The sequence below is a fragment of the Canis lupus genome, chromosome 3 (assembly GCF_003254725.2).
Source record: "Canis lupus dingo isolate Sandy chromosome 3, ASM325472v2, whole genome shotgun sequence".
NCBI lineage: Eukaryota > Metazoa > Chordata > Mammalia > Carnivora > Canidae > Canis > Canis lupus.
In genome coordinates this window covers 40381742-40404117 of record NC_064245.1, presented here as the reverse complement: position 1 = coordinate 40404117, position 22376 = coordinate 40381742, and the positions used below count along the sequence as shown (strand labels likewise).

The following is a 22376-nucleotide window of genomic DNA, read 5'->3' as shown; positions in this document are numbered from 1 at the left end:
TTAAAGAACAGACGCATGAGGGTACTTGGGTGGCTTGGTCAAGTGTTTGCCTTTGGCTCAGGTCATGATCCCACGGTCCTGGGATGGAGCCCTGCATTGGGCTCCCTGCTCAGCAGGGAGTTTGCTTCTCCCTCTCCCTCTGCCACTCTCCCTGGTTGTGCTCTCAAATAAATAAAATCTTTAAAAAAAAAAAAAAAAGACTCATGTTCACAGAATAGACCATACACCTACATATATACAGAGAGCTAATCACCTCTCAAAAAAAAAACCCTAAGATTTTACGTTTTTTACATATCCCATCACATGTAAATACCTCAGAGGGAAATAATAAGCATACTGGATTAAATAGTGTCCCTTCCCAAATTCACATCTACCCAAAACTTGTGAATGTGACTTTATTTGGAAGTAGGGTCTAGGTTGATATAATCAAATTAGGATGAGGACACAGTGGATAAGAGTGGACCTTAATCCAATGGCTGGTGTCGCCAGGAGGGAAACCAGATACAGACACGCCAGGAAAACCTCATGTGACAACAGAGGAAGAGACTGTCCTGGCACAGCTCCAAGCTACAGGACACTAAGGATGGCCAACAATTGCCAAAGAACAAGAATGGGTGGGGAAGGATTCTTCCCTAGAGCCTTGCGAGAAAGCATGGCCTGGCTGGCACCTTAATTATAGACTTTTAGCCTCCAGAACTACGAGAGAATAGATTTCTGTTGTTTTAAGCTGCCAAATTTTGGTGATTTGTTACAGCAGCTCAAGTGGACTCATATAATATCCCAAATCTGCATAAAGTTTGAACGTCTGTAAATTTCAAATGATGTACAACTGTATCAGACGAGGTGTCTTATTCAGTCACTAGGTTACTTTGAAAAGGCAAAAAGATAAACTTGATTTAGCGAGTACATTTATTTATTTATTTATTTAATTTACTATTATCTCATTAAGGCATAATTTATAGCAGGAAAAAACAGTTCCTGGTAACAAAATGCTACTGTTTTACAAAGAGTTCATGCTCTCATTATATATTGACTCAGTATGTTTTAACAACTTCAAAAGTGCTGTGGCATTATAGGGGAAAAGATTTTTTTTCTGCAAACGGTAAATGGCACCCTGTAGCTCCTGAAAGCACTTCAGTGTCCTGTAAGATATTCCTACTTTGGAGATGTCACAGTCAACAGAGAAGGGAATATTAATATTAGATTGTTCTGGAACCAGAGGCCTTGATTGAGGCTCCATGCTAAGTTCTTTTTCATCTGGACCTGTTCTAACTGTGTCCTGAAATTTCTTCTTTGCTTCTTGCTGTAAAGATGTTTGTTTACTGTTTGTTGAGTGCTGGTCTGTGACTTCTACTTCAGAATCATCAGAGCTGTCATAATCTACCAGACTTTGAGAAGCTTGTGGGGGAGACAGACCAGCAGCAGCCTGGAGCGTGACGTGGGGTTCCTTGGACATCACAGGCTGGTTCAGAGGTCCAGAAGCATTGGAAGCCCAGGGGACCGAAGCGTGGGCATTTCTGTGACTACCAAGAGCAGCCCAAAGGCTAAGTTCAGTTTGGTTGCTGCTTCGGTCTTGGACAAGTGAGGAGCTACAACCACAAATATTTATGCTATCTTTAAGTTCGGTTACATCAAAATATTTGCAAATTGTGAAAAAACTAGCCCCATCTTTTTGCAGTAATTTTAAATATCTAACAAAATATTCAAGGAAACAGGTTTCTGATGAAATCAAAAAGTCAAGAAGAACTGAAGAATCAAATCCTATATTTTTCAATAAGAATAAGAAAATACAGTGTGGATTGTAGCCATATTTATGTGTGTGATGGTTCCACATTTCTTTTTCTTGGGTCAAGCCTTCAGTAGCTTTACACTGTCTGAAAATGAAGGTGAGAAGACCCAAGATTAATGACTTTTTACAAAAGTAACAGTTTTAACATATAATTCACATACCACAGATTCCCCAGCAGATTACTTTTAATAATCCATGTATTCTTTTAAAAGAAAAAAAATTCAAAACAATCTCTTCCTCTACAAACTCTATATAAATCTAGCTCAATAAAATAAATAAAATCCACTGAATTTGGTAGTTCTGGTCATTGTCTGCTGAACAAAAGTCCTCTGTCTTCCTGTGTCTTAACATCCTCATTGCTACAAGTAACTAATTACGCAGGGTAACATGGGGCTGGAGACTGACCTCCTTCCTTTCCTTCCATGCTCTCCTCAGTAGGGCTGGGAATGGGACCCAGACTGACCAGAGTGCCTCATGCACCTGGCTACAATGATTGCTTCCAACATGGATCTGTGACCCAAGCAGGCTAATCAGATCCCCCCACCCTGGGACTTCTGCTGGAGCTATTAGAGATGATAACTATAAGCTAGGCATTGCTGGAAGCCCTGAGAATGAATTCAGAGTTGCAAGAGAGAGAAAAAGAGCAATGATCAATGACGCGACTGAATCCCATTATACAGTGATGTCTGATGCCAACATGCCCCCTTGGAATGAATTTCCAATTGTGAGCTAATAAATTCCATTTCTTTTTTTGTTTTGTTTTTTGCTTAGACTAGTAGTTTGTGTTCATTTCTATCCTTTTCAATAAAACTATTGTAACTAGTATAGTTACATTAAAAAAAAATTACATATGGCATGAGCACATGCCTCTTTGGCCACACTGAGGTGAAAAAAGTTCTAGATTTAATTCTGAGGCTTTCTCTTTCCTAAGCAGTAAGAAGTCTGCTTTGAGTACAACAGAGATCTATTCTAATAAGCATGTGCTTTTCCAGACTGAATTTTTATCTCACTGTTTAGGAGCCTAATTCAAATCACATGCAGGAGTTTTGTGTTCTTGATTAGAACCTTTTGAAAATTGGCCTCAAACACTTACAATCTGAAAGCAGCCACTGCCAATAGTGCCATAATACAAGAACTGGCAGCAGAGCTTTACACCATCGGTCATTAGTAAGAAATCCCTTTCTCTGAAGCCAAGAAAGGATGGAAATAAAGCAAATACTTTAGGGTTTTAATAAAGCAGAGCAGAAGTAGTGTAAAAGGTCATCAGTTATGAGCTTCATAACCAATTACAGACATTTGCCATGGGATGACATGACCCTGTGTACAGTGGCTTTCATAAAGCAGAAATAGGGTGAGCATACAGTGTCTTCAGTGACATAGCTTCATAACCAACCTCAGTATCTGCCTCGAGTTGCTATCAGCCCTAGTTCAGCTGTATAATAACATGAAAATTTTGAGTTGTTGCTTTGGTTACTTACAAGTTTGTAGTCACCTTTTTAAAAAGGTAAAAATGACCACATGGAAGCTCATTTTGGAAGAGTCAGTCTTGGGGGTGAAAAGCATTTTTAAACATAAATTAAATTAAAGTTCAGACAATGATACTAGCTTACTCCTGATTGCACAGGTAAAATGGAAGCTAAATCAGAATCCATGCTTTCTAGCTTCCTAGTCTACTTCTACTACCCTAGATCTGCCTACCCAGCCAAGTTTTCATAATGAGAACACAAATGTAATCTCATTTTTATGTAGGGCAGGGGTAACGCAAGGAATTGGAACTTATAAGGAAACCACAAGATTGTTAGGGATTTTTTCCCCCTTAATGATGGAAAGTAAATAGTATGTCCAGCACATTATTAAAAATGTTTTCTGCTTTGCTGGCATGTAGTTAGCAAAATTACTTTAAAATATACTAACCTGGTCAACTTTAGGTAGATGCCCAGTGATGCTTTGGCGGCCTCCAGCATGTCATCATCTTGTTCTATGAAGACCCTGGAGATCCACTCACATGGATTGTGTGACTGAAGAGAGGGCTGAAGATGAGGCTTTAAGAATGTCAATAACTCAGACATGAAACTCTGTAAATCAACTTCAAAAAAAAATGCAAATTTCAAAGAGTGGACAACTGCTGATGAACGCATTAATGTGTTGCCTATATATAAAATTATTGCATTTCAAGTAATCCAACATGCATGATCATTAATTCACTTTCAAAAAGCCTGTGAGTGAGGAACTGTCTCTACTTTGCAAATAAGGAAACCATGTCAGAGGAAAAAAGTGAGTCACTCAAAAGGATACAATCAAAATGTACAACCAGGGGCACCTGGGTTGCTCAGTGGTTGAATGTCTGTCTGCCTTCAGCTCAGGTCCTGGGATGAAGTCCCTCATCAGGATCCCTACAGGGAGCCTGCTTCTCCCTTTGCCTATGTCTCTGCCTGTCTCTGCGTATCTCTCATGAACAAATAAATAAAATCTTAAAAAAAAAAAAGTACAACCAGATTATCCACTTGCCACAAGTGCCAGATAATTATTTAGGAGAAATTAGAGTCACATGAATTCTTGCTAACAGCATATAAATGAATGAGTAGTAGGCAAGACAGCACTTCACTGGATGCTGCAGCTGTTACTAGAGGCAACAACGCAACCAAGCAAAAATCATTTGCCTTCAAAATAAGAGGAAAAAAAAATTTTTTTTGAAGTATTAAAAGAAAGTACCATTAAGCACAAAAGCCAAAAAGGATTTGAGGAGTTTTAACTGTAACTTAAAACTCTGAATTATAGAACATATGCCACCTAGTGTTGTAAATTATAACCACAGAGAATGAGATCTAACACATAGTAATTACATGTTCGAGGACATCCAAAGCAGTTTAAGGAAGTTGCTGCTTACAATTCAAACCTCTCACTAAAACTATATACTGCTTGTTTAGAGACATCTACTATTCCTTTTTAGCAGATGAAATGGAGGACATGTGGAGTTAAGATCCTGGAAGTTATATGCAACAATTTCTTAATAGATGCAACGTCTCACATGTTAGTTTCACTTCATTTTCTAGTGTTGATAATCTACACTGGTAGTTACCCAATTTTAGGAAGGAAATACTAATGAAATACTACAAATATCTGAATTGAACTGGCTACTATCACTTGCTTTGAGGTAACTCAATAGCACCTCTGTTTTTAGTCATTAAAAATGCCATACAAATTCAGTTCACCCCACAAAATGTTGACATGTTTCTTAATGTAATCCTAATCCTTTTTTAAAAGAAAATTTGATAAATTATAATTATGATAAAATATAGATTAAATTAGTGGGGTTATAGTCCTGAGATTTGATAATTATGTACTACTTCATATGAATAAGCAATTCCTCATTACTTTGCATATAAAAGGAGTTCAGAGAATTACCTTTTATTTCATTTGCTGAAGCACAACTTTGAAACTTGATTTCTAAGGATTTAATGATAAGTAGGCTTGCTGCTCTGAGAATCACGTGATCTGGACCATGGACACACTCACATGCAGGTTGAACTTCATCTCCACCAAAGCAGGGAGGTTTTCCACGGACAGACAACGTCTTCAATAAACCCAAATCCACAGCTTGCAAAACAGCATCCGCTAAAGCCAACATGTCTACATCTAAATGCTGGTCTGGTGGCATCAGGGCAGGGCCAGATCCCCAACAAAGGTCTTCACCCACTTTCCAGAGAAGGCACTTTTTGATGAATATGATGAACTTCCTTTTGACAAAAGCCTCAACAGGCCAGGTAATGACATCTAGCACACAAGAAGGTTTCAAAAATAAAATCCTCTGGCAAGTGAAATGTAGTTTCAGATGGATTCTGGAAGCTATAAGAAGTTCAAGCAATTCCAGGGAACATATCATGCTGTTTATTATTTTAGAGGTGTCTTGACAGCTCTTGAAATGCAGAGAAAATAAGGAAGTGTAAAAAACTTGAAAAATAGTATCAAAAGGAGTCAGGAACTGCTTTAAAATTTCTGTAATGATAAAAACAGTAATTATAAATGAGGAAAAATAAACGCTTCTTAAAACAATTTGCAATTCAGTTTTTATGAATATTATCACTTTATAAGATGAAAAAATGGATTTGGTTTATTTAATGTGAACACAGAATAACAGATAGTAAGATGTGGTATACATACACAATTATTACTCAGCCATAAAAAAGAATGTAATCTTGACATAAGAAATGATGTGGATAGAGCTAGATATCCTTATCCTCAATCCTCACTTATATATGAATTTAAGAAACAAGACAGATGAACATGGAAGAGAAAGAAAAAAGAGGCAAACCAGAATATATACTCTTAACTACAGAGAACAAACTGAGGGTTGTGGAGGGAAGGTATGGGAGGGGGATGGCTAATTGTGTGACAGGCATTAAGGAGGGCACTTGTGTTGAGTACTGGGTGTTATATGTTAAGTGATGAATCACTAAATTCTGCACCTGAAACCAGTATTACAGTATATGTTAACTAATTAGAATTTAAATAAAAACTTGAGGGGCACCTGGGTGACTCAGTCGGTTAAGCATCTGCCTTTGGCTCCGGTCATGATCCCAGGGTCCTAGGATCAAGCCCTGCTTTGGGCTCCCTGCTCAGTGGGGAGCCTGCTTCTCCCTCTCCCTCTGCTCTTCCTCCTGCTTCTGCTTGCTTGCTCACTCTCGTTTGCTCTAAGAAATAAAATCTTAAAAATAAAAACTTGAAACAAACAAATAACAGCTAATAACCATGGTTAATTATCCATTTTACAAATATCAAAAGTGATATAGAATAGCTTTAATTTTTGCCTTATGATGTTTTATTTTTAAAAAGGTATCTTCAAGAATTTTTTTTTTTTTAAGATTTTATTTATTTATTCATGAGAGACACACACAGAGAGAGAGGCAGAGACACAGGCAGAGGGAGAAGCAGGCTCCATGCAGGGAGCCTGATGGGGGACTCGAAACCGGGACTCCAGGATCACACCCTGAGCTGAAGGCAAGCGCTAAAGCGTTGAGCCACCCAGGGATCCCCAAAAAGGTATCTTCAGTCAAAAAATTTGGAATGAGATTCTTTAGTTTTTCATACTTTGGGACAGATCAGATGCTGTAAATTAAGTTTTAATCCTCAATATAAACATAATGCTCCTTGGAAGCAAAAGAATGATATTCATAGGGAATCATAATTTGTACCTGTTTTTTGTGAACATGTATCTTTAAAGATTTCTTTTATTATAACAGTAAGGGTCCAGAGGCAATATACCACCTTCTCATTTTCAGGGTATTCAGAGAGATTTTTTTGGCAAAAAGCAACCCAGGAATTACTCAATGTTATCTATAAGTGAGAAAACAAAAAGAAGCAAGTTGTAATAGAAAATTTTCTTTATAATTGCAAATTATCTATTATATACAGTACAACTCTATATAACATTGTTTACGCTTGCAAAACAAAACAAAAGTACAGTTTTTGGTAAAACAAATATCCTAATATCCTTTAAGTAAAAAAGCTCAGTGTGCCATAGAAATAAAGGCTCAACTGGGAACATAAAAACATTAGTGGTGATTATTTCTAGGTGGTAGAATGATGTGTGCTTTTTATTTTGTTCTTCATACGTTCTCTCATTTCTCAAATTTTTTACTACAAATACCACCTTTTGGTATTTAAAAAAATGTTATTTTGAGAAAGGAACAAGTAATTATAGCTGAAATAAATCAGTAAATGCTTACATTTATTAACTAATGCAGAGATAAGAGAAAAATCTGATGCTCAATTTGTTTTTTTTTTCATCATGCTCATTCTTAGAACTTATTGATATTAAACCTTTCAAAATGGCCTTGGTCTCCAGCGGAGGTTCCTAATCTTTTTAATTTTTTTTTTTTGAGAAAAGGAAGGAGGCCTACCTGTTCCTTTGAGAAACTGAAAAGAAGTTATGGACTGACTTGAAACCCATCCTTTGGGTGAAGAATTTAATTTATAATGATTTATGACATATTTAAGACTAATTTTTGGTACATGTCACTATTATAGTATTCTTACACTTTTGTGGATTTATATATTATTAAATGAGCAAACATTTTATTGATACAACCACTTGAAGGGTAAGATCCGGTGCTAAAGAACAATTTTAAAGAAACTGTAAAAGAAATAACATAATTTGATTACTTATCATACCTTTTCCCTCAGTTGGAAATACAGAAGTAGCGCAAGGCACTTTGCAGCCATGTGACATAACAATTTATCCGAGTTTTGGAACAAACAGGTCTACAGGAAAACAAATAAATTTACCCACGATTGCTGAATGTTCTAAAAACTTTTGTTTTAAAAAGATGGATCTAAACAAACAAAAAACCCCCAAAAGACAAATGGCTTACTAATTTAGAATCGATGTCAGATGATTTTAGAAGAATTTTAATTACATCTCTGTATTTCTCCTTTGCATGGGAGTCCGTTTCGGCAGACAATATTCTGGTTATCATCACTTTGATTACTGTTAACTGAAGGAGCGTTATTTCTCGGGCACTGCATATTGGCGAGTGTTTCTTCAAACGCACAGGCACTACAGAAATGGAAGCCAAATTGGCAGAGGATGGCTGATGCCTGCCCTGGACATCATGGTGGTTTGAGCATTCTGAAGAGGTAGTTGTAGAGCAATCTAGATCTAAAGATGCTGGGTTGAGATAAAAGATGTAATCATGGCTCTCATTTTCAAGTGTGGCTCCCAGAAGTACCTTCTTGTATAATTGTTCTAAAATGTCAAAGAAAGCTTTCATTGGGACCATTGGGACTGCCAAAACATATCTCATGAGAAAGCTGACAACTCCAAACTGTAAATATTAATCTCAGAAATGCGACAAATCTGTAAGATGTTTCTTCAGTAACACCTAAAATAGGAACAATAATTTTAAAATTACAAACGTTATATGCATCATATTACAGGGGAAAGGCATCTGTTTCCACTTAATCACTTAGTCTCTCAAGTTAACGCTAACGCTGATTGCTTAATTTCTAAAATGGAAAACTGGTAATAAGATTATTTTAAGACCATAAAAATGAAATGTATGCTTTCCATACAGATTTAAGACTGTAAAATTATTTTTAATTTTATCAGAGCAGAAACTTTGCCTTTCCTTTAACATTTTTCAGCGGCCCATGAGGGCCCCTCAACCTTGGCACTGCTGACATTGGGGACTGGATAATTTTGTTGTGTGGAGCTGGCCTGTGCAGTGTAGGAAGTTTAGCAGCATTCCTGGCCTCTATCCACTGGATGCCAGTAGTATGTCCCTTGGAAGGGCATAACCACCCAGGCTGACACTCACAGGGCCACCTCCAATTCATTAACTTCCACCTTTAACTTAACAGATGAAAGCCTAGCTGGAACGCTATGTGGTCAAGCTATTGTGGTTATTGAGGATTAATTCCCAACTTAAAATTAAATGATAATAGGAAGATCCTTGTTCAGTACTTTCAACAGTAAAGAGAAAAATGAAAAATGCCATGCCAAGAAAAAGATAAGATGTTAAGCAAAAGTAATCTAAACGTGAACACACTGTCCTTGTAGCTGGATACAGCTTTTGACACTCCTGTTGTCTCAGACTCCGTCATGATGGAGATCACTAAGAGTGGAGAAAAGGGAAAGGACACTGATGGTCAGACATGGCTTATAAAGCAAGGAATATGGACAATCATTGATAGATGACCGTTAGAGGAAATACTATGAGTAATAGGAGTATTAATGTAGTTACTTACAGACCAAGCATGGCAGGGAAAAATTTAAGACTTTGGCAGAAGCTAGAGATTCCTGAATATACTTCCAGTGGAATGCTGAGCCTCTGGGAATTATATGATCCTTTGGGGCTCAGTCCTTTCATTACCTTTGAGCCTTTGTAAATTGTAGATTGCTGATGGGAATGCAAATAATTCTTGTCTACAGACATGCAAATAATTGTCTGCTGGAGGGGCAACCCTTCCCTCAGCAGTGGGGTAGGGGGGAGCTAGTTGCACTTCTGTTTGTAAACTCAGTTCAACATTCCTTTACTCCACATAAATTATGGTTCTTTAACTTTTCCTTTAAAATCGTTGTGACATTTGCCCAGTTCTTTCATTAGTTAATGAGTTAAATAAAACTGCCGATACAAGTTGATTTTGTATGGGTCATGACTTTGTCCGCTTCCAATTTATCCTTTAATGAAGTCCAAGGACTTCCCTCATCTACTCCAGCTCATTTATGAATGCCCAGCCCATCTTTACCCCCTGTCCTCCCTGGAAGAGTCCTAGGGGACTGTCACTAACATTGGGTCTTACTTCGACAATGTGACCCACTGACCTGCCCCTGGTCTTGACACCTTCCTCTCCATCGGTTTCTCCCCTTATTAGCTTCTAAGGAGTTTCATCTCCTGATCATCCCCACAAGACAAAACTACCTTGTTTTTGTCCTATAGTATAAAAATAAATATTAAGAAGCCTATAGATTTTAACTTAAATTATGAATGAGACTTTGGTTTCTTTGAATCCTCTTTTCAAACTGTGGTGAACATGCCACAGGACTTGGAAACATAACTAATTATCAGCAACCTTGTTCCATCTATTAGGGATCAATGTTCTCTATTACCAGAATACTGCTCCCAGAAAGCAAAAATGGTTAATGTTCCAAGAAAGGGCTCACCATATTCCCAATAGGTCTCACTTCTACACTTCCTCTTTGACTCATCTCATTTCATAAGTCCCCACATTTTCTTCTTTGAGAGATGTCCCATTTTAATGGACATTCTCCCTGTTGCAAGAGCCTGAATCAAATTATCTTCTTAATCATCTGGTAAGTTTTTTCTGCCACAAATCAGAAACTAGCTTTCATAATCTACTTGAGTCTACTTTCATTGTATTTATTTCACCTTATATTTTAGTTATGACAATAACATTTTTCCCAATAAAACTGCTGGCATCTTTTATTGAAGTTGACATAAACTACTGACATTTTAATATGTCAAACATTCTGTGACAATAAACTATTTTAAGGTTTTAACTAATATCAGATGTGCAAGTCCATTATTGTAATTTTTAGCCACAAATGGAATGCGTTTTATTTCAATGCTATAGAAGTAACAATACTTCCAGTAAGGGGCACCTGGGCGGCTCAGTCAGTTAGATATCTGACTCTTGGTATTGGCTCAGGTCAGGATCTTAGGGTTGTGGGATTGAGCCCCACACTGGGCTGTGTGCTTGGTGTGAAGTTTGCTCGGGTTTCTCTCCCTCTGCCCCTCCCCCTGCGCTCTCTCTCAAATAAATAAATCAATCTTAAAAAAAAAAAAACCACTTTCAATAATATTTCTACAAATCTCAAGTTCTTAAATTTTACCACGAATAAGATTGTAGTTACTCAGTTATTTTTGACGTACATAAAGGGGCCTTGATTTCTAGTGGTTCAAACATTTCAGCATGCAAAACTAGTGAATACCAGTAAATAAATAGATACATAGACAAGCAAGCAACCATTTCAAGGGGAAATGGGCTGTTCTCTATCATCGTGGGACCCAGTTCCTTTGATAAGAGTGGTTGTGAGTAATCAGACTGAAAAGCATGAACTGGGGGCCAATAAATGCCAGGCAGGTGTAGGGGTGCCAAGGACAGGCTGCCCCAAATGTGTCACTCTGGCACATTATTTTAAATAAAAGTTGCTTCAGAGACAGCCTGTGCAGGAAAGATACTGAGACCCTATGTTATGCAGGAAATAAATCTCCCATGGGAGATGTGTCCTCTGAGTATCAGAGGAGGTAGAGACATTCTGATGTCCAGAGATAGGACATTTAGAACCAGGAAGGCTAATATAAACAACCCTTTTTACTTTTTTACTATTTTACTAGCACAATCCAAATTCTCTTAAGAATTCCTTACTTAATTAGAGCCCCCAAAGTTAAGTTTTCTCTGTCCTGTCAATTCTTCACAGATTTACTGTCTCTTTGTCTAGAAAGTATAAAAACTGCCTATCTTGGTCATATCTTTAGTTGTCAATGTCATTCCATGGCCTCTGCGCCTAGGTAATAAAACTCTGTTTTTTTTCTGTTAATTTGTCTCTTATAAATTTAATTCTTAGTCCAGCTAGAAGATGTTGAAGGGTAGAGGGTGAATTTTTCCTTCCCTTTACAGGTACAAAGAGGATAGGTGCTAGGCTGGTTCCACTGTGACTAAGCATCAATCCTTCTTCATTACAATGTCTTTTAAAATATTGATGCTGGCCAAAGAAATCTGCATTGAAACAAATGTCTGTGTGTAGCCTATTGAGAATTGTAGCTTTTTTTTTTTTTTTTTTTTTTTAAGGAATTAATAGTATTAAAGGAAAGGACAAATCCTGAAAAAATGAACTAGGGTATTTGACCAACCACACTTTTTTTCCTGAAGAGTCTGTTACAAGGGTAGTACATTTCAAGCGCATTTCCATGCTGGTCTGGAGGAAGGTATACCTACCAGACAAGCTTTTAAACCAGCTATACTGGATATATGTGAAAGATCTGTCTAGCCTGAAAAGGAAACAAATATTAGGAAAGGTCTAATTAGGACAAGGAATGGGTAGTGTTTCAAAGAGTTTTTTCAGAAAATACCTCTTGGCAGAGAATGAATACCAGGTGGCCGAAGAGGATAAAAGCATAAAATTTGCCTCAAGTCTTTTACTGTTTAAGTGCTATAAATTATTTGAATTGTGTATTCTATTCCTAACTAAACCATACGTGTCTTAATATAAAAGTAATATATTCCCACTTACCTTCACACAAAATCGATGCTTCAGGAATAAGAATTGCTAAAGTTTAGGGGCACCTGGGTGGCTCCGTTGGTTAAGTGGCTGACTTCGGCTCAGGTCATGATCTTGGGGTCCTAGAATGGAGCCCCTTGTCAAGGTCCCTGCTCAGCAGGGAGTCTGCTTTTCCCTCTCCCCCTCCCCCAACTTGTGCTCTCTCAAATAAATAAAATCTAAAAAAAGAAAAAGAATTGCTACAATTTATTGAGTGCATACTATGTGCCAAACACTGTTTTAAATAATAGCTTCCCTGGGTGGCACAGCGGTTTAGCGCCTGCCTTTGGACCAGGGCGCGGTCCTGGAGACCCGGGATTGAATCCCACGTCGGGCTCCCGGTGCATGGAGCCTGCTTCTCACTCTGCCTATGTCTCTATCTCTCTCTCTCTCTCTGTGTGACTATCATAAATAAATAAAAATTAAAAAAAAATAAATAATAGCTTCACAATAGCTTTATGAGGTGGATAATTATCACATCCATTTTAAAATAAGGAAATTAAGGCAAGGAGAGACTAAGTTACAGGGCTAGTTAAGTGGCAGAGCCAGGCTTTGGACACACAAAGTCTAACTAATATCAAAGCCTGTGGTCTTCCTCAAATTTCCTCTGATGCTCTAACTCTCAGGACAATGGATGCATAAAGGGTCTCTAATAAGCTTCCTAAGTGAAAATGGTAATTCACACAGTCTAATTTTTAACACTTTCTAGATTTTCTCCCGTAATACTGTAAATCGGAATACTCCTCCTTAGACATTTGCACATGCTGCAGAATATCTAAGCTCAAGGTGAATTACTATAAAACTTTCGAGTGCAAACCAAGATCAATTTTTTCAAAAGACACTCAGCAACTAAAGGTTAAAACATTAATCAAGCCATCCATTTGATTGAATTTTTATATTAAATTACTTTTAGAAGATACATCAAACCCAGGATGAAAAGCCAAACTATCCACAGATCATATTTTATCAGCCCATCAACAGTTTAAAGGCAGTACAGGGACATCTGAGTGGCTTAGTGGTTTAGTGTCTATCTTTGACTCGGGGTGTGATCCCGGGGTCCCGGGATTGAGTCCCACGTCGAGTCCCACGTTGGGCTCCCTGCATGGAGGCTACTTCTCACTTTGCCTGTGTCTCTGCCTCTCTCTCTGTGTCTCTTATGAATAAATAAATAAAATCTTTAAGAAAAAAATAAAGGCAGTATAAATATAGGTGACTAAGACCTTGGTTTTTCCTCGTTTAAAATAATTTCAAACTTTTACAAAAATTAAAACAGATCACAAGCTTAAAACTTAAAAACAAGATTTTAGGATAAAAGAAAAAAGCAGGAGAAAAATCTTTAGGATTCAAGGCTAGGCAAAAAAAGTCTTAAATGTGACCCCAAAGCAGAACTCTATAAAGTAAAAATTGATAAACTGGACCTCAAGAAAATTAAAAACATTTGCTCTGTGAAGGACTCTATTAAGAGCATGAAAAGACAAGCTATAGACTAAGAAAGATATTTGCTATTCACATATCCAACAAAGGGCTAATACCTACAATATATAAAGAATTCTCAAAACTCAGTATTTCAAAAGATAGTAATAAATAGAAACAGGCAAGAGACATAAACAGACCTTTCTCTGAAGAGAGTATACAGATGGCAAAAAAGTGCACAAAAAGATGTTCAACCACATTAGCCACTGGGGAAATGTAAATTAAAATCACAGTAAATACCACTATCACTGTAACTGAAATAAAAATTAATGACGCCAAATTCTGGAGAGGATATGGAGAACCAGACTACTCTTACATTGCTGTTGAGATTATAAAATGATATAGTTAGTCACTCTGGAAAACAGTCTGGTAGTTACTTTAAAAAACTAAACATACTCTTAACCATATGTTCCAGCAATAGCGCTCCTTGGTATTTACTTGAAGGAGTTGGAAATTTATGTCAACACAAAAACCTGCACAGATGTACAGAGCAGCTTTACTCATAATTTCCAAAACTTGGAGGCAGTGAAGATGTCCTTCACTGTGTGAATGGATAAACTGTGGTATATTCAGACAAAGGAATATTATTCAGTGCTAAAAATGAAACGCTATCGAGTTATGAAAGGACATGAAGGAACCGTAAATGTGTAGTACTAAGTAAAAAAAAGCCAATCTGAAAAGGCTATATACTCTATGATTCCAACTATACATCATTCTGGAAAAGGTAAAACTATGGAGACAGTAAAAAGATCAGTGGTTGCCAGGGGCTAGGGTGCTGGAAAGGGATGAACAGGTGAAGCACAGATTTTTAGGGCAGGGAAAAGACTGTATGATCCTATTATGATGGATGTGTACCACTGTATGTTCAAACTCAGAGAATGTACATATGTACATCACCAAGAGTGAACCCTAGCACGCACTATGGGCTTTGGGTAATAATGACGTGTCAACGTAGGTTCATCAATTATAACAAATATATCACTCTGGTGGGGGGGGGGGTGTTGATAATACAGGGGAGGGGGGAAATTTCTGTACTTTCTGGTCAATTTTGCAATGCAGTAGTTGCATCTAACATATAACCTAGTAATTACATACCTGGGCAGTGTGTAATTACTTAATTATTACTTAATTTATTCCAGCAAAATTAAGACTTATATTCACACAAAAAACTGTACATGAGAGTTCACAGCAGGTTCATAATAGCAAAAAACTGGAGATAACCCGAATGTCCTTCAATGCATGAATGGTTTGCACATCCATACCATACTGGAATACTACTCAGCAACAAGGAAAGAACTATTGATGCACGCAATAATTTGGATAGTTTTTAGGGAATTATAACCTAAGAGAAAAAAAAGGCAATCACAGAAGGTTGCATATTGTGTGGTTCTATTCTTTTCTTTTTTTAAGATTTTATTTATTCATGAGAGACAGAAACAGAGAGAGAGAGAGAGAGAGAGAGAGAGAGAGAGAGAGGCAGAGACATGGGCAAAGGGAGAAGCAAGCTCCCCGCAGGGAGCCTGATGTGGGACTCAATTCCAAGACCCCAGGATCACAACTTGAGCCAAAGGCAGATGCTCAACCACTGGTCCACGAAGGTGCCTCATGTGGTCACATTCTTGAAATGACAAAATTAGAGAGATGGAGAACAGATTAGTGGTTGTCAGAGGTTAGGCAGGCCCCCATCCACTTAGTGGGTAGGGTTATAAAGGCCACCACAAGGATCCTTGTAATCATGGAACTGGTGAAGACAACACTAACCGATATATGTGATTAAAACTGCATAGAACTAAAAAACAGAAACAAAAACAAAACAAAACAAAACAAAAACTGCATAGAACTGAATATACACATAGATAAATGATTAGAGGTAAAATAGGAAATCTGAACAGGATTAGTGGATTATACTAATGTCAATATCCTGGTTTTGATATGACAGTTATGAAAGATGCTGCCATTGGAGAAACTCGTCACAGGGTCCACAGGATCTCTCTGTATAATTTCTTACATCTGCACGTGAATCTACAATTTCTCAAATTAACAATTCAATTAGAAATATAATAATTTCAGGGCAGCCCTGGTGGCTCAGTGGTTTAGCGCCGCCTTTAGCCCAGGGCGTGATCCTAGAGTCCTGGGATCGAGTCCCACGTCAGGCTCCCTGCATGGAGCCTGATTTTTCCTCTGCCTGTGTCTCCGCCTCTCTCTCTCTCTGTCTCTAATGAATAAATAGATAAAATCTTTAAATACACACACACACACACACATATATATAAAATAATTTCAGAGGTCGATTAAGCATCTGACTCTGGACTTTGGCTCAGGTCATAATCTAAGGATTGTGGGATCGAGCCCCATGGCAGCTGCACACTTGGCAAGGAAGTCTGCTTGTCCCTCTTGCTCTGTTCCTGCCCCTGCTTGCTCTCTACTTCTAAAATAAATAAGTAAAATCTTAAAAATATATATATAATAATTGCAGCTATGGACATCAGCCTTCTGATCCCAAGCATTAATATGCATAGGATTTCACTAATATCAACTAAATATAAATGTATTTGAACTTTATTTTTAGAACTTTATTTTATTTTATTTTTTTTAGAACTTTAATTTAAAAAATTTCTAGACCAAAAACTGAGCATAATGGTATTTTAAATAATGTTACAAAATATTTTCTTAAAAAATATTCCTACGGAAAACTAGGTAGATTTTAAGGGCATAGTCTATTCATTAAAAGACATTTTGCCATCACTCAATTTCAAAATTATCAAAAAACCAGCTGCTAGTGATTTAATCCTTCTTTGCAGAAAACAATAACAATAAAAGTGTCACTATTTTTTTTAGGAGATTTTCTTAGGCAACCTATATTAAATTTGGAAAAGTAATTACTTTCATGGTTGATGTTTCAATAAAAAAATGCTTTTCTTTATATGAAAAACTATTATAGTTTGTCAATCAACTCTGCCCAATTCAAAATTGGGCTTTGGCCTAGTGCAACAATAGGTTCAAATGTAATCACAGCCCAACTGGTCATACTGTATATTGCCCCATTAATGACGATGCTGTGATTCTAGAGGCAGAAGCTGAGGCACTCTGAACAAAGGCTATCTTTTAGGATTCTGATAAATAAATAAGATAGCAATCATTTTATCCAAATAAATAAATGAGTGGTTAGAATCTACCTAACCTGTTCAGACCACTCGAGGGTAGTGCCAACATTAGGGGAGGCTGATGAGGGTGGCTAAGGCACTGAGAAGGCCTGGAAGACAAAAGGATAGAGGTTTCCATCATCCCTGTCTACCATCAGGCCATTACAGCTGGTCCACTATAATTACAAGAGGACCTCCCTCTCCTAGAAAGATAGAGGGGAAAGGGATATCTTGCAGAGCATCTTACATCTTCCCTTTGCCCTCCTACTTCTATTCTTCACCTTTCTTCATGCCCTAGCATGCTCCAATATTGGAATTCCTTGGGAGAACAGTCAGACAAGAAAATGAAATAAAGGGTATCAAAATTGGAAAGGAAGAAGTAAAATTGTCTCTATTTGGGGATGACATGATTCCATATAAAGAAAATCCTAAAGACTCAACCAAAAAAATGTTAGATCTAATATCAATAAATTCAGTTGAAGTTTCAGGATACAAAATTAAATATGAAAATCAGTAGTAGTTCCATGCACTAATGACAAATTTTCTGGAAAAAAAAAGAAATTGATCCCATTTATAATAGCATCAAAAATAATAAAACACCTAGGAACAAATGTAATTAAGGAGGGGAAAGATCTCTGAAAAATCACAAGACACCGATGAAAGAATTCTAAGGCACAGGGATCCCTGGGTGGCGCAGCGGTTTGGCGCCTGCCTTTGGCCCAGGGCGCGATCCTGGAGACCCGGGATCGAATCCCACATCAGGCTCGCGGTGCATGGAGCCTGCTTCTCCCTCTGCCTGTCTCTGCCTCTCTCTCTCTCTCTGTGACTATCATAAATAAATAAAAACTTAAAAAAAATAGAATTCTAAGGCACAAATACATGGAAAAGTAACCTATGTTCTTGGATTGGAAGAATTAATATTGTTAAAATGTCAATACTACCAAAAACCATGTATAGATTCAATGTCATCCCTCCTAAGAGTCCAATAGTATTTTTTACAGAAGTAGAAAAAATACTCCTAATATTTATATGGAGCCACAAAAGACTCCAAGTAGCCTAAAAAATAAATTAATAAATAAATAAAAATTCCTGAGAAAGAACAAAGACATCACAGTTCCTGATTCCAAGCTACACTATAATGCTACAGTCACCAAAACAGTACGGTACTGGCATAAAAACAGACCAACAGAACAGATTTGAGAGCCCAGAAATAAATCCCCACGTATGGAGCTAATTAATATCTGATGGGAGAGCCAAGAATATTCAATGCAGAAAAGAGTATTTTCAATAAATGGTGCTGAGATAATTGGATATTTGCATGTAAAAGAATTAAATTGGACCCGTATCTACACCCAACAAAAATTAACTCAAAATGGATGAAAGACTTAGATATGAGACCTGAAACTATGAAAATCCTAGAAGAAAACATAGGAATAAAGCTCCTTGACATGGGTGTTGGTAATGAGTTTTTTGGATGACACCTAAAGCACAAGCAACAAAATACATAAGCGAGTAGAACTATATCCAGCTAAAAAGCTTCTGCATAGTTGAATAAATCATCAGCAAAATTAAAAGAAAACCTGAGGAATAGAAAAAAATGTTTGCAAAGTATACATCTAATAAGGGGTTAATACCCAGAATATATAAAGAATTCATACAACTCAGTAACAAAATACCATAAATAATCCAATTTAAAAATGGTCAAAGGAGCTAACTAGACCTTTTTCCGTATAAGATATATAAAAGGCCAACAAGGTACGTGAAAAGTTGCTCAATATCACCATTCATTAGGGAAATGCAAATTAAAACTACAATGAGATATCACCTCACTGCTGTTAAGAATGGCCATCATCAAAAGAAGACAACAAATGCTGGCAAGATGTGGAGAAAAGGGAATCTTTGTGCACTGCTGGTGGCAATGTAAATTTGTGCAGCCACTAGGGAAAAGCAGTATGGAGGGTCCTTAAAAAATTAATAATGAAACTACCATATGATATGGCAATTTCAAATCAGACTATATCCAAAAGAATCAAAAACACTAACTTAAAAACATATCTGCACCCCCATGTTCCTAACAGCATATTTGTAATAGCCAAGATATGGAAGTGAGCTAAATGGATGAAAAAACTGTGATACACACACACACACAAAATGGGAGTATTATCTAGCCATAAAAAATGAGAAAATAGTTTCATTTGCAATAACACAGATGGACCTTAAAGGCATTATGCTAATTCAAATTAGAGAAAGACAAATACTATACAATCTCACTTGTATGCGGAATCTAAACAAACTCATAGAAAAAGAGATCAAACTTGTTATCAAAAGCAGAGGGTGGGCCAGAGGGGGAACTGGAGGAAGGTGGCCAAAAGGTACATACTTCCAACTATAGGTTAAATAAGTGCTAAGAGTGTAAGGTACAATATGATGACTATTGCTTTAAAGCTGCTAAGAGAGCAAATCCTAAGAGTTTTTATCACAATAAAATTTTTTTCTCTTTTTCTTTTATTTCTCTTTATTGTATCTATAGTAAAGTGGATGCTAACTGAATCTATCGTGGCAATCATTTCACAATATATGTAAATTGAACCATCATGCTGTATGCCTTATTCTGATATAGTTATGTATGTCAATTATTTCAGGGGAGATTATAAAATCAGGGGGAAAAAATGTTGGGATCTTTAAGTGTTCAGTCCCCTGTATCCTCTCTCTTCTTAGAGCAATTTCATAGGTGCTCAATGTATTTAATTATTATCTCCATGCTGACAACTCCAGAATCCATAGTTAGGGTCTAGCTATCTTCTGGGCTCCATACTCAAGTAGCTAAATGCCATCAAAGTTCCACTTGGAGGTCCCACAGGTACCTTTGGCACAAGTTCAACTCAACTTCTATGGCCCCTCAAACTTGTTTTCTCCTACCTCTCAGTTTATGGTGTCTGTATCTCCTAGGCATCCAAGCTAGAAATCTGGACCTCTTTCTTTCTGGACCCTTCCTCACCCCACTTCTCTTTACTCTCACTGAGAAATCTGGATCTCTTTCTGAACCCTTCCTCTCCTCCATCCTCTCTCACCCTCCACACCACTTCTACCCCAGACAACCAACAGATTTCTTGCTAAGTGCACCCTGCACCCCTTTCTTCTGAAAAACCTCTGCAAAGTCCAAAACCCTGGACACAGTTTGGCAAGTCCTTTAAGATCTGCTTCTTGGAATCCTTACCAATTCCACCCCATAAACTAAGCTACAGGCTTCCTCTAAGGCCCTCAAAACCGTTCATTTTAAGGGTTCCCAAGTTTTGTTTGGCACATTCTTTCTGACTAAGCCATAGTCAACCTTCTCCCTCACTTCCAACCTTTAATTTGGAAATCTGCGGTCCTGGGAAACTTTTTACATATCCAACTCAGTATTAGGGGGGCCCTGCCAAGTGTTCCCTCTGCCTATACTACCTATACTCAGTATTTACCTCGTTGCATTGTTTATAATTATTTTCTAGTTTGCTTTCCCCACACTTGGGACTATGAGCTTCCCTGGGCAGGACTGAGCTGTTTGCTCACATAAGCCAATAGGTAGCTCATGAGGAAAGCACCAAAACGTGTACTCTTGAATGAATGATAGTGTAAAAGAAAACATCAGGGGACAAATTCAAAGTGTTTGCAGTGACTCCTATCTGCCACATAACATCTCCTTACATGAAAGCAATTGTATATTAAATTCCTTCCTTTATATAATTAAATAGGCCTTTTAAAAAAATTTTATTTATTTATGATAGTCACACACACACACAGAGAGAGAAAGAGAGAGAGAGAGAGAGGCAGAGACACAGGCAGAGGGAGAAGCAAGCTCCATGCACCGGGAGCCCAACGTGGGATTCGATCCCGGGTCTCCAGGATCGCGCCCTGGGCCAAAGGCAGGCGCCAAACGGCTGCGCCACCCAGGGATCCCCTAAGTAGGCCTTTCTATGTGGACATTGGTGTTAGCCAAATGTCCGGTGTGTTAGGTGACTTAGTTTAAAATAACGTCAACGCCTGTTTGGATTACTATGTGGCCTTCCACATTTGCAGTAACCTTGCTCCAGCTAGTCTTTTTTCCAGTGAGCAGCCAGCCAGTGATCTTTTCAGAATATAAATACGATACTGTCACTTCCCTACCATGGCTTACGAGGTCCTGCAAAGATCTGCGGCCTGTCCCACACCCGCAACGTCATTACCAATCATCCTCCCTCTTACTCACTCTGCTCGACTACGCTGATCTTCTTTCTTGCAGTTTCTGTTAAACAGCAAAGGTTAATCCAGCATCAGAGGCTTTGCACTGTTGATTCTACCTGCCAGCAAAATTCTTCCCCACGCCCCCACCTCCTCCCAGATCGTGCCAAGGTTGGCTCCTCCTCATTCAGATCGCTGCTCCAATGTCACTTCCTCAGAGACCTTTCCTGACTACCTCTCTAACCAGCAGGTCCTAGTCAAACTCGATCCTATTGTTCTCTTCGACTTCCTTTGTATAAGTTATCCCTATCTGATAATTTTGTGTTTATCTGTCTCCCTGGTTAAAGCGAGAGCTCCACGGGGACAAGTGATTCCATCTACCTTGTTCCCTCTTGTCTCCCTAACGGCTGAAACAGCTCCCGGCCAACAAACGCTTGCTAAATGAATCCATGCACTCAATGGACAGGTGCATCTCGCGTATGGTCCGGTCTCCTGTCCCCTCCGTTGTCAGAGATCCGTCAGGGTGCCTGTCCTTGCAGGAAGGCTCTTGCAGCGTCACCGCCATCCCAAAGAGAGTCTTCTTTTCCTCGCCGGGCGAGGCAAGCCCAGCCTGGTAGCTAAAGGGGCCTCAGGGACCCAAAGACGAGCTGCGGACCCGGCACCCGCGCCTGAAAAGCGCTGCGGGGCGGGGGGGGGGGGGGGCGGGCGGCGGCACGCGGCGTCCCTCTCTCCTCGCTTCCTGGGGACTGCCGCCTCCCCAACCTTAGACTCCTGCACCAGCCTCTCAGTCGGCCGCACACACGCCTTCCTCGCCGCCGCTCCCAGTTACCTGCCGGGGATCTGGCGTGGGAGACTCAGCCTTCGCACCGCCGCTCCAAGGACCAGGGGCACCCTCCCGGCCACCGTAGTTCTCGGAAAGCGCCTGCCGACCTCCCCTCCCGCATGCGCAGAGGGCCCGTTCGGCGGACGGCGTCTCTTAGCAACCGCGTCG

The 22376-nt window shown here is 38.6% G+C and overlaps 1 protein-coding gene across 24 annotated transcripts; it reads right to left on the bottom strand.

Annotated features, from left to right (window-relative positions):
- Positions 1-891: 891 nt before the first annotated feature.
- On the bottom strand, positions 892-22363 carry LINS1 (lines homolog 1). 24 transcript variants are annotated; one of them, XM_025436826.3, is made up of 10 exons: positions 22215-22360; positions 21414-21449; positions 12543-12652; positions 12248-12300; positions 8161-8670; positions 7961-8050; positions 6982-7123; positions 5195-5785; positions 3704-3875; positions 892-1874 (listed from the first exon to the last, which is right to left on the bottom strand). In XM_025436826.3, the coding sequence occupies exons 5-10, from the start codon at positions 8590-8592 to the stop codon at positions 1001-1003; spliced, it is 2301 nt and encodes a 766-aa protein (XP_025292611.1). In that variant the 5' UTR covers positions 8593-8670; positions 12248-12300; positions 12543-12652; positions 21414-21449; positions 22215-22360; the 3' UTR covers positions 892-1000. The 24 variants fall into 24 exon arrangements, with proteins under 24 accessions (XP_025292611.1, XP_025292606.1, XP_035570188.1 ...); XM_025436821.3 differs by lacking the exon at positions 12248-12300; XM_035714295.2 differs by lacking the exon at positions 12543-12652.
- Between the last annotated feature and the right edge of the window lie 13 nt (positions 22364-22376).